Consider the following 13,573-nt stretch of genomic DNA (forward strand, 5'->3'; position numbering starts at 1 on the left):
GCATTTCATTGTAGCATTTTTTTCAAGAAACATTACATTTCTGTAACTACCATAATTTTTTTACAATTTTAGCAAATATAAAAAACAGCTTCTTTCTTTATAGAATTCGCGATCGCAACGAACTATAGGGGGCGTTGTTGTATGAGACTAATACCTGCGATTTCTATTGGCGATCGAAATGGGCTGCAGGTGGCGTAGAGCAGAACTCTTTTTCTATGGCAACACTTCACATGCTTTCCCCATTAGCGTGTGGAAAGTCATAGAGGAAGGAAGTAGTTAGATTCTCTCTTGATTTTCATATAGATTAAAATCTTTTAACTTGAAAAACTATATGGAACTGAAAACTGCATTAAACATAGTTCTAAAGAAAAGTATCACGGAAATTTTAAAAAATATTTTTATTAAATAAAGTACAAATATTAAGAAAGGGGAAAATATCGTAGTACATTCCTATACAACTGAAAAGAGGAGGAGAGGGAAGGAGAAGGGCCAAAGGCATGAAACCGGTCTCTCCCCAGATGGCGTATTCGAGTGTTGCGATCGCGAATATGAACAGTCATTCAGTTACTCTAGAGACGTCGTTAATGTAGCACGTAGCATTGCAACGTTCCTTCTTTATTGTGGCTAATTAAATTTAAAAAAGAAAAATGGTTGATATTCTTTCTTATGCAAACGAAACAAAATGGTATCTCTTTTTATTAGAGAAGGAATATCCAAAACACATCGGAAAAATATTTGCACATTAACAGAAAAAAATATGTATATTCTTATAAGAGTTGAAACCTAATGCCCGAGAAATAGTTTTACTAAATTTAAAGATATAACATAAAAGGCCCATTTAAACTTTACATTCTATAGTTTTAAGAATCATATTACTTCAAAAATTAAAATGAACAAAAAGTATTCATAAGCCTCATAATTTTATGAAATTTAATTTTGTAAACAAAGTTCTTTGACAACAATTTTTATCAAAAAATTTCAAGTTTCAATAAAAATCATTATTTAGAAACTAAAAAACGTAAAATAAAGAATGATGACGAAACAAAAACAAAAAAAAAACAATTCTTTTTTGTCGCCATTTTTAGTGCTACGAAAATTCGTCTTTGGGATTTGCCAAAAACAAAACAAAATGCAATTGTATTTTTTCAGGAGGGAAATATTTTACCGAAAAGACGAAAATGTACCAATTCCCACAACATAAAACTTTATCTTGGTAAACGTACGTTTTGGAAATGTTATTTCATTTGGAATCTTATTTATCAGAGTTCATATGGCGATATGATTGTTTTGAATCTATGCTAAACTCTATATCGGCTCATTTTCCACCGAAATCCGATTGACTATTTTGATTTTAAATAAAGTGTATTATTTTATAAATTGTCGCAAAAATTTTAAGTGAAGATTAGCGGCAATTAAGAACCGCCAAATCTGTAGCGGCGGTGGCGTTAATGCGTAAGTACCGAATTTTTATTCCATACTTTTCTGAATCATATTAGTTCAAACATTGGAATATACAAGAAGTATACATAAACACATAATGTTATACCATTTAATTTTTCAAAAAATGTATTTTGAGAACAATTTTTATCAAAAAATTATAAACTAAAAAGCGGAAAATGAAGAATTCTTAGGATGAAAAAACGATTTTAAGAATTCTTCACATTGAAATAAAAACTTTCATATTGTTTCTTTTTTTTATTATTCTTATAGTTCTTAATCAGACGTAAAAAACCATTCTGTAGAGAACCGTCATCAAGTGAAAAAAAAACATTTACAAGCAAATTTTTACCTGATTTATAATTCCCTGAGAATTCCAAAATGATAAGTTCCTTGTTTGAAAACTTTATTCTCTAATAGATACCTAGTTTATCCCTTCATTGCTTTTAGATAACATACTACACAGCAAAATTTTATAATTGTTATGAATTTGAATATGTAGCTAAAAACAGAATAGCTGAATTCTAGTTGAACTTATTCTTTCAAAACTAAAAAATACTTACCAAGAAAACGATTAAAATTAATTAAGATCAGCACAAATGGCACTATTTCAAGTAACTTGGATAATTTTTAATTGTTGTTTTCCGAATTATATGGATACAGAAATATATACTATTCCATAAAGAAGAAGAATATGCTATAACTATTACAATTCTGTATGTTCTGAATTCATATTTATTCACTGGAATGACGAAAGCAATGTTGACTTCACTTTAATTCGTAATGAATTGAAGACAGAAGAAATGCATTTTACCTTAATACACACATCTGTAACAGTATCCGAAATCGGAAGTCATTAGTTGCAAGTTTGTTGATAATAGAAATTAAAAATTATTGAGGAATTTTTCTTCAAATGTTTGGCGTGTTCTGTTCCTAAAGATTTACTAATATTCTGGAGATTTTTTTCAAGTTCTTCGGCCTTTTCCTTAGGGAAATTTTGTTTCTTATTTGCTGCTAAAAAATGGCGTCTGATTCAGTCAATGATTTTGATGGAACTAAATGAAAACGTGATAAATTAATGTCTGATATCTACAGGCTCCCGCTAGACGGCATACTCGAGCGTTGCGATTGCGAATAAAGATAATAAAACTCCGAATGTGCAATAAAACTCTTAACCTTGCATAAAAAGTGGATTTACAAATTTCGTCTATTTCTCATGGATTCGGCCAATGGTGCGCTAAAGCACCATTAAATTTGAATGAAAAAATTTTAACTTTTTTGTGATATTTGTTTTATTTTAATTTTATTTTCACAACTTATAACTTTAGCCCATTCTAAAAACATATAATAAATCTCAAATGGAATAATTATACAGTTTTAAAAAATAGACTTTTTCAATAACCGTTTGTAGTTCAAAAATTAGCGTGTTGTGAAATTTTCTCAACAGAAATTATTAACTCCAATTGGATTACTGATATTTTATAGATGTGTTTAGAACCCTTTAAAATAACAGAAAAATAAAATTATTGAAAAATATTCTCCACGTGTTAATAATGAAATATTTATTAAAATGGTGCGTTTACGCACTATTTTCCGAAAATGGGACAGTTAAATAATATTTTTTTAAAAAAAAAATTGGTTACGAAAACACAGAATAAATATGTAAAAAATGACTCAATATAAAGGTGAAAAGGCTAGTTGTGTAATCGTGATAGTCCACAAAATGAAAATATATATATATATATATATATATATATATATATATATATATATATATATATATATATATATATATATATATATATATATATAATGGTTACTATTTCGTAATAATGTTTAGAGCATAGTATCTCGTTTTAACAATCTTAAAAATATTTAAGAATCCTTTAAAAAGAATATAAGATTGCGTTATATATATTTTTAATTATAAATATTTTAAAGGTTTAATTAAGTATCGGTTGTTTTGTTTACACCCTTAGCACTTTCCACTTCTATTTCTTGCAATGTTGTTAGTTCAAGAGTATTGTTGTTGCTGTGGAATTTACTGTATTACTCGTACTAGAATAGAATATGGAGCTGAGGCTTTTTAAACTTCTTTTTGCACCTAAAAAGATTTTTTTTAAATGTATACATATTTTATAATGACAAAGTCTCTTACACATAACTATTATTCTTTCGTATCTTCATTTAAGTGTAATTTGACTTGTATTGCCACTTTTTTTTAAAATTGTTTGGATTTAATTATACTTTTAATGCAGGTATTTTTCACCATTCCTTTTTACATCCTCATTTTAATCTTATAAATTCTATAATTTAATATACTCCATAGCAGAATATTTCTGTAACAGTCTGTTGTTCTCGTCAGTTTGCAAGACGCGTGTGCAAATGTTCAGCAAGACAAATTGCGATTCGTGTCCGTCCGTGTGATTCGCATTTACGCACGATCGCATATACAAATTGCGTAAAGCAAGAATGGCCCTTAAAAGATTTATTGAATAGAAGTTATCTAAGCTTTTAGCTTACTTAAAATACAATACGCTATGCACAAGCCAATTTATTAATTATTATTTACTCTCGAAGAAGATATGTCACTCAAGAACGACGCCATAGGATGATTTGTTGTGTTTTTGGTTAGCATGTGCAAGTTTCGTTGTATTTTTTTTAAATATTTTTATAAAGCTGAAAATTTGTATTTATAAATATTAAGCGAATATCAAAAATGAGTTTGAATTACGTTCAAGTTGCAGAAGAAGAGGGAGAAGAACCCATTGAAGTACCTTGTGAAGAAGATGGGTCACTTCTGCTAACTACTTTGGCTGCGCAATTTCCTGGTACCTGTGGTTTAAAATATCGAAATCCTGCTACTGGAACAATGAGAGGTGTCCGAGTATCGGATGGAAAATTGGTCCCACCACCTGGAAGTGGTTGGGATGATTCTTTGTATATATGTGTTTTTCCAAAAGGTAAATAAACAAAAGCTTTGTTTTTAGGGTTAATGAGTATTACCTTGGCGATTTTAAAATAGATGGATATTAGTGCATATGCTATTTGCATTATCAGGATCTCAATGTGAATTGAAATTTTTTTTTTTTTGTCATGATATTATATTAACTTCAATAAAATCGAAGATTGCATTGTTTGTTTTTCTTGTTTGATCTGTATGTAAGCATTACTAGTGGCGCCCCCTTGTACCCATTTAAATTTAATTTAATAATAGTCGATTGACATACCTCATAAATATGTTATTTTTAAATTAAATATCTAGTGGAATAGAATATTGTTATCTTAAATTTTATTCTATGAACTATGCAGGAACTACTTCTGCAATATCAATCACTATAAATTTTAAAACAAATGTCTGTAGCAGCTAACAATAATTCAGGTCTATATATGAAATATGTCTTATTTCTTTTAGGAAACCTTATTTTGATGGGTAAACAGATAAAGAAGTTAATTCTATTTTTTATTCTCAGGCCTGTAATCATAGAAAATTTATAAACTGCATGTTAATTCTTAAAAATTGTATTTTAGATGTATGAGGTAGAGAAAATTTGACTTTTGATTAAGGATATTGTGTTTCTAGTTTTTTAAAATTTTTTATACTGTTATACTTATTTTTCAAATTATTAATCCTTTTATCTAAAAACTACAGTATCCTTTTATTTTAAACCTAGTTTTGAAAAACTACAGTAATTTCAATAGATCTATAGTAAACCAAAATCTATTGAGATTTCTAATTAAACAGAGACATTTACTGCACATTCAGTCTCAGAAATGAGTTAAAGACATAATTTTATGAATATTTTGGAATTACATTTATTTGTATACAAATCATGAACAGGGTAGTAAGGTTGACAAACTTTTAACAATGAATAAAAGCAGCCACATCAGGAACCTAACAATTATGTATTGATAATATTTTAATTAGGATAATGCAAACAGTGTTTAGAGTAAAATGTTAAATGCTATTTTTCTTTTAAATTTATCACATGTAAGAAGGAAAGTGTTAATAAAAAATTTTTGTGCAAATATTTGTATGTAGTAAGAGATCAGTATAAACAATGCTTTTATAAAGTTAGTCGATCTTGTTCAGTTGTGTGACTAAATGTATTACAAAAGAAGAAATGTATTTATTATAGCAAAACATTATTTCTGTAATATCAAAACCAAAATAATAATTGTGACAGTTTTAATTTCATTGATTTAGTTTGAAATATTTTTAAAGATAAGAACTTATTGAAATTATTAAGAAATTATAAAACTGGTATGGAAAAAAAAATTCTATCAGAAATAGTAATTTTTACTTAAATATGTATATAATTTTGATTCAAAACACATAATTTTGTTTAATGATATGTTTTAAACATATCTAATAAACATCAAATTCATTAGGATGTAAGGTCTATCCTCCTAAATTTTAAATGGTTTTAACTAGTTTGTTATGTTTAGGAACAGTTTTTAATACGAAGAAACCAATCTTTCTTGAAAATTTTAACTCATAAAAGATCAACAATTTTATTTTTTTACTAATATTCTTTATTGAATTAATTTAGTGACTGAAAATAAGAGAAAATCTTGTGATCAACTTGAGAATAGCTCTGCTAAAACAAAAAGAATGGAAACCAAACACAAATGTTCTGACTTAATAGTTCTAGGCTTGCCTTGGAAAACAACTGAGCAAGAACTTCGCCAGTATTTTGAATCGTTTGGAGAAGTTTTGATGGCACAAGTAAGTATTGATATTAGTATTCTTTCTTTTCAAGTGCTTCTTGTCTTATTTTTAGAAGTAAATGAACATTGAATTTCTTCAATAATTTAGCATTAAATCCTTAATGTTTATGTTCATAATTGAATTTATATTAATCTGATTTATTTCTTTGTTGTAAATTAGTGTTATATTAAAAATTATTGTTATTATTTACATATGTTCTTAAGATATTCATTAAATTTAGTTTTCTTTTCAATTAATTGAAAATTATTAATAGGGTCTCCGCGCACCTGGAAAGTCATGAATTTTGGTATTGAACAAAATTTGTCATGATTTTAACTAAAGTCATGAATTTAGGTCGCAGAAAATTCTAATTATTAAATTGGAATTTACCCCTCCCGCAATTTCTTGGTGTTCCGAATATCTGAATTTGTAACAAACTCCCCACTCATTCCAGGGATGAGATTTTTCCGCTTTTTAGCGGATTTCCGCTTTTTTCACTTTTATCTCTTAAATTTCAGCTTTTTTATCAAAAATTCAGATTTTCTAAAAATTACATTTTTTTTTTATAAGTATTCCACTTTTTCAGAAAATTCACCAATTTTCAAAGAGAAACAGAAAATTCAAACTACATAGCTATCAATCCTTTCTCATTTTTACCTCTTTTCTCCCCTTTTACACGCTGCAGATAAGATTTTCCGAATTTTTTACCCGCCCTCCAGATAGATCCGATTTTTGTAGTTCAAACGACGCTGCTTCTGACAAGCCTTTTAGAGGTCCCAAGCCTGGAATCTGCTAATATCTCGATTCTTATTTACACAATTTTAATATTGTACATTGCGATTCTTATTTACGGGATTTAAAAATCCAATATTGTGATTCGTATTTACGTCTTTTTAAAACCTATGTAGTGATTCGTATTCACGCAAGTTTAAAATTCAATGTGTTGATTTGCTCATGCGGTTCAAAAAGTGATTTTCTTATTTATACGTGATTTTAAAATAAGGCATTGGGATTCGCATTCTGAAAGTTATGCATCATAATTCTTATTTATGCAATCTAAAAATTAGGCATCATGATTCGTATTTACGCTATTTAAAAATTATGAATCTTGATTTGTATTTACGCGTTTTAAAAATTCTATATCCCAGTTTGTATTTTCTCATTTTCAAAATAGTATATCTAGTTTCATATTCATGTGATTTCAAAATCCATAATTGTTGTTCATATTCACGCAATTTTAAGATCAACTATCGCGATTCTTGTAAGAAGTAAATTTTTTAAAAAATTAGTTACTATAAAGGTGACTGTTTTTCTAACGACGTTTATTAGTATATGTAAGTGTTACAACATCAGAGAAACTGGAAGTGAATATATTCAAAACTTACATTCTGTGCTTGCAAAGAAGAAAAAATAGGATTTGTCACAAGATGTTTAAAGACAAGATGTTTGAAGACGACTAAATATAGCAAACATAAAAGATAAAGCAATCACTTAAAAAGGGATTTAATTAAAAAAAGAAATTGGGGGAAAAAGAATTAATTAACTCATCATCAAAATTTTATTTATAATTGCTGTTATTTATGCTATAAAATGCAAAATTCTTATCAAATAAAAAACAATTATCTAAACAGTTGCTGATTGTCATGTAATTTTTCAAACTAAAATAGCAATTTTTGTATGTTAAAGAGTTACTATAAATTTCTACTTCACTGTTATTGATATGTTTCAGAGGGCTGTAGTTAGATTAGACTTAATATGAACATAATGATTCAGTCCATTGTTAAAGTTTTTTTTTCCCAATATAATTTAAAAAGTAATATTACTGATATATTTGCTATAAATCACATAACAGTATTTATTAAAAGAAATGAAATATTAATGTATATTCTCAGTAGTTTTAATTTGCTAAACCAGGTAGTTTTTCAAGTAGTAATTGTCTCTTATGTGAACTGAGGAAAAATATAATTTCCAGCTTTATTTTTTCAATTGGTAATTTTTTTTCCACTAAATGTTAAGTATAAATGTAATCGTTTTTATAATAATAGATTAGTACACAATTGTATGTCAACACATTGTTTATTACCTTAAACTGTCTGGAATTTATTATTAAAAAGGGTTGCGCTTGCGTAAAATTTACTATCGTGGAAATTCAGCTTTTTTGCGTTTTGGCTAATCTCATCCCTGTCGTTTATATTTTATTAAAATATAAAATGTTTTTATCATGTTCTTTAAAAATTGTGTTTGTTTAAAAATAGAAAAAAAAAGGGGGGGAAAAGTGTCATTTCTAGAGCAAATTATCTTTTAAACTTCTGTGATTTCAGATTTTTATTTTTTCAATTTAAAATTCTAGCTGAAGCAAGTCAGTGATTGGTGAATTATTTTTATTCCGAAATGAGATCAGAAATATTTCTCTCCTTTCCCTTGAACAAGAAAAGTATCTTAAGAATGTAATTCTGCAGAAAAAAAATTACTTTTGAGCTATTTTATTGCTTCAAATGTTTATTTCTCTGTTTTTTAAATTAAATACCTATAAATATGAAGATGCAGAGTATAGCAGTTTTGGTTACACCTATAATTTCAATTAATGTTATGATGCTTTTTTAAATTTACTATTGTGTTTTTGTCGGAGAAAATAGTAACTTTGTAAAGTCATGAAAAATTCTTGGAGTAAGTCATGAATTTGAAAATCTAAAATGTAGCAGATACCCTGTATTAAATAGATAGTAAATTGAATTATTAAATTAGATAATTCGATTTCTACTTAGACCTCTCTCTATATATATATACACACACACATTGCTTTCATTATAAAAGAAAATATTTTTTTAAGGTGAAGAAAGATCCTAAGACTGGCTCATCCAAAGGTTTTGGTTTCATAAGGTTCAGCAATTATGAGGCTCAAGCTCGAGCTTTATCAAAAAGACATTTGATTGATGGTCGATGGTGTGATGTGAGAATTCCTAATTCAAAGGTGTGTGGAATATATAAAATTTGCTTTATATGAACGAAAAATTATTTTTAAATAGTATGAAATGTTGCAATATTTATTTTTTTAAATGAGAGAAATAGTGTTACAGTAATTAATTTTAATGTTATTGCATTATTTTAGCAGTAGTTCTGATATTCATTTTCAGCTCACTTCATCAGCCTTAGACTAAAGTTGGCTCATACAATAAATGAAATTAAACTCTGGAATTATGGTGTTTAATGTAACCAAGGAAAGAGCAAATTTTATTGTTATTAAATTTATTAATTACACAAATTTTGCATGAATAATTGTGGTATTATGTAATTGATATGTTAAAAGTAAGTAATGAGCGAACTAAGAATTGGGAAACACTCTTAAAGTAATAGCTTGATATTTTGTTTTGTTTCTGTTCTGGAGCATGAAGGAAAAGTCATTGATTTATACTGAAATTGAAAACAATGATTCTTTGAGATTGCCAAATGTCCATGAAGTATGTAGGAAAAAATATTTAAATACAACTATTGATGTTTATAGGAATCTATTTGATACTATCTAATTCCAAAATAATTGGGCTATTAATGTTTGTGTAATCCAAGGTTTTATTCTGCTTATTTTTTTTATCTTCTCTTTATATCTTATCTCCCCGCATAACATATCAAGGATGCTTGGAGAAAGTTTAAAATCAAAGAAATAGAAATGCTTTCTTTAATTCTTGTTCACTCTCTGTCTTTATTTATTTTTATCTAATCTTTCATTGTCTTGCCATTAGAAATATTTTTTTGAAAATTATAGGGATAATTTTAAGGACTTTTAATTTTTTGTGGCTTTCTCTTGTAGGATGGACAAGTTGCTGAGTTGAACAGAAAAGTATTTATTGGACGATGTACTGAAGACATTTCTGCTGATGACCTTGAAGAGTATTTCTCAAAATATGGAGAGGTAACAGACGTTTTTATCCCCAAACCGTTTAGAGCATTTGCATTTGTTACATTTTTACATCCTGAGGTGGCTCAAAGTTTGTGTGGAGAAGACCATATTGTAAAGGGTGCCAGTCTGCTTGTTAGCAGTGCTGTGCCCAAAAATGCTAATGCTAATTACCACAACAGGAAAGGTGACAGTCGTCCAATGACAACATTCCCTCACAATCCTGCTGCATTCGGCCCTGGTGGGCATCATGGTAGCAATGCAAATATTTGGAATCAAACACCATATAATGTGCCAATGAGAGGAGGGGATAATATTCCCAATTTAGCTCAGTTGAGCACAACCCTGGGTTTAGGCAATCCAAATCCTAATCAAGGTGGTGGCAAAACTATGAATACAACACCACCTACTTTGAGTATGGGTGCCCTGAATTTGGGGGCTGCATTACCTTTGAGTTCTGCTGTTGTAGCAGCTGCTCTTGGTCAAGCTGGGTTGGGTATTCTTGGAAACATAGCAAGCCAGGGAAATACGGAGGAATGTAACAATCCAAATGTTAACACTTCTAATCCTGGACCCAATCCTAATATGGGAGGGAGTGGTTGTCCGACATGGATGAACCAACCTTCTGGAAGTAATGAAGGGCCTGTGCCGTGGAGTTCTCGTGATCCCAAAGGCTACGGCATGCAGGTTTTAAACTAACTTAATTTTCTCCTTATATTTGTTATTTTTTGTAGAAATTTTAAAGAAATAATTCTCTTTTGAAGAACAACTTATAAGCAATATTATGAATTGTTACAAGTTCCAAACCTCAAAGCTTTAATGGTTCAGCACTGCTTTGTTATAATAATGGTTGTTCAATTTTGAAATAACAAACAGAAATTTTTTTTTATAACACTAGTGTAAAAGTTGTGCAACTTTATTTCACCACCAAATATTTTTATTAAAATATGTTTTATGTTTAAAAGTCTTTTATCTTACACATAAAGCTTGCTATTATTTTATAGAGATATATAAATCGAGACTTGGTTGATATTTTGCATTTATTACGTGCAAATGTTTTTTTTTTTTTTTTTTTCGACTTCAAATTTGTGTTTGTTGAAATAGAAAGTTCAATGCCCCCTTCATCTTTTTCATGATCATATATATATATTGTAACTCATGTTGAACAAGTTGTGATTTTTGTTTTGACTCAAAATTTTATTTTGTAAATGGTTTACGTGAACATGAGACTATTTAATGGTATGAAAAAGTGGTTTTGAGTGACGATGAATACAAACATCATGTTCATTTCTCAAAATTTATATATCTCACCTTTCATTGACGTGTTTATTGGATGTGTATCATCATTCCTGTGTGCGTGTTTAAATGAGATAGTGTGCTTCAATGGAAAAGTGCCTTTGAAAAAGGTTTTATGTAATTGGCTCAATGAGCTGGGTTTTTAAAAAGCATCAACAAGCAGAGGAAATTAATAAGGGTGATACATAGCAGTTAAAAAACTATGATAGGATCAGAGACTAAATTATTTTTACTGTGTTGTTGAATACTCAGTGTGATGTTTGTATGCTGCACAATCTACTGCTTTTGTAACATCTTCTTTAGAGTGATAACTTCAGTATTTGCTGTTTCACTAAGCTACTTTATCTTTCTAGACAGATTTGTAAATTTAGCTTTTCTTTTCCGAAGCATTTAAAAACTAAACAGTGTTTATCTTTCTACTAATGTTGCAGGTTGTAATTGCTACGGCAAAATAAAATTTTATTCAAAATCTTTTGTATTGAGTGATGAGCATGTCAAGTAAAAAATCCATGCTTGATTTTATTTAAATGCTGTGGGATTTCGTTAAATATAGCCATTAATTTTACACTGAAATGTAGTATTTTACTTTTTCCCTGATAATTTTAACTATCATTAAACAGTCATTCATTTTGGTTATAAAATAACAAACATGTAGTTTTTAAATACATTTTTTTTTTACTTTGTAGCAAATTTCCATAGCATTTTAAGGATAAACCGTATAATGAATGATAAATTATGGCACTATAAACAAATATTATCAGTATCTTAACACAAAATGCTATTTAGTGTCGTTTCACTGATTATGGTAGCCATTTATTATAATAAGTCTTTTTATGCTTCATATTTTTTTTATACTTAATAGGAGTTGTTTCTTTAAATTTGTTACTTAAAATTTTATTTTAGTTATTAAATAATAGCTTAGTTGTAAGTTACATAATTTAACTGATTTGCCTTTCTAAAAAATATTTATTATTGATACTGATATTTTATTAATACTTTTGTGAAAATATTTATTATATTATTGAATTATTTTAATAGTTTTATTAATAAAAAAAACTACGGTTAAGAGATTTAAGTTAACAAAAAACTTAATAGGACTAAAACAGTTATTAAAAATTGTTTCCTTTGATCAAGAGTGTATAGTTTAAATTATAAGCACCTTTAAAAGTTTGTGTTCTCTGTACACGCATCTTGTGTTTAAACCTACTTAATCAATTTCAAAAAGGTATTGATTTGTTAAATAAATTTATTAAAAAATAGTAAGGACTAATTTTGCTGTTACAAATCTGTTCAATTTATTTTATAACGAAATCTGACTGCATTTGAAAACTAAGTTTTATAAAATTCTATACATTTTCTAGAAATATTTCAAAACTGGGTATAGAATAATTATATTCTAGATTTATATGATGGGTATATATGCTTCTTGTGTCTTTTCTTTTTAAACGCTTCATTTTTCCTTTCACTATCTTGTAGCATTCGATTTAATGCTTCAAGCAGGAATAAACGAACTGTCACTGCATATAATTATAATTGACTACTACTTAAAGATGACAAAAATCATTCTAATGAAAAAAATGTTGAAAAATGGTATTAAAAGTTTCTCAATACCATTGTTAAATTTTTAGAGATACTTTATTTTTCGCTAGTAAAGTGTTCAATAAGAGTGACAGTTCTTTTATTTCTGTGATAAATGTCGAAACTCTTGTACTTCACTGTTATACTACTCTCTTTATATATACATGTTATATCTATTATATCTTAAAGTGTTTAAACATGAGTGTGAGTATTGAATTCTCTTGTATGCAAGTATTGTTGTTTGATAATACTAATTTGATGAATAGATGGCATATCTATGCCGGTAAAGTATGTACTGGATATGATTGGTAAATGTTTATTTGCTGTGCGTTGTCTTGAGTCAATGGTTTGTAAATTACGCAAGATTGTCTGTTTCAATAAAATTTCTTTGCTGAACGATGTGTGTTTGATTTGATTGCTGATGAAGAACAAATGATGGTTACATGATAATGCTTTGCATGAATGTATAAAAATCTCTTTCTTTTTGTGCAATTGCCAGCTGGCTTTAGCTTGTTAAAGTGTGGATGATTTGATTTTACTCTTAATAGTCAAGTTTTCTTTAACAGTATATTTGTACTTATTTTTTCTCCCTTCAAAAATATCTTGGGAGCTTTTTGTACATTCATGTAAAGACAAAAACAAAAGAAGGAAGTGTACAC

The 13,573-nt window shown here is 28.1% G+C and overlaps 1 protein-coding gene across 1 annotated transcript; it reads left to right on the top strand.

The window, feature by feature from the left end:
* Positions 1-3,841: 3,841 nt before the first annotated feature.
* LOC107445603 (TAR DNA-binding protein 43) lies at positions 3,842-13,310 on the top strand. Its single transcript, XM_087163981.1, has 4 exons — positions 3,842-4,400; positions 5,991-6,166; positions 8,979-9,119; positions 9,954-13,310. The coding sequence occupies exons 1-4, from the start codon at positions 4,157-4,159 to the stop codon at positions 10,737-10,739; spliced, it is 1,347 nt and encodes a 448-aa protein (XP_087020107.1). The 5' UTR covers positions 3,842-4,156; the 3' UTR covers positions 10,740-13,310.
* Positions 13,311-13,573: the final 263 nt, after the last annotated feature.

The sequence above is a fragment of the Parasteatoda tepidariorum genome, chromosome 5 (assembly GCF_982258835.1).
Source record: "Parasteatoda tepidariorum strain Cologne lab strain chromosome 5, Ptep-v5.0, whole genome shotgun sequence".
Taxonomy (NCBI): Eukaryota; Metazoa; Arthropoda; class Arachnida; order Araneae; family Theridiidae; genus Parasteatoda; species Parasteatoda tepidariorum.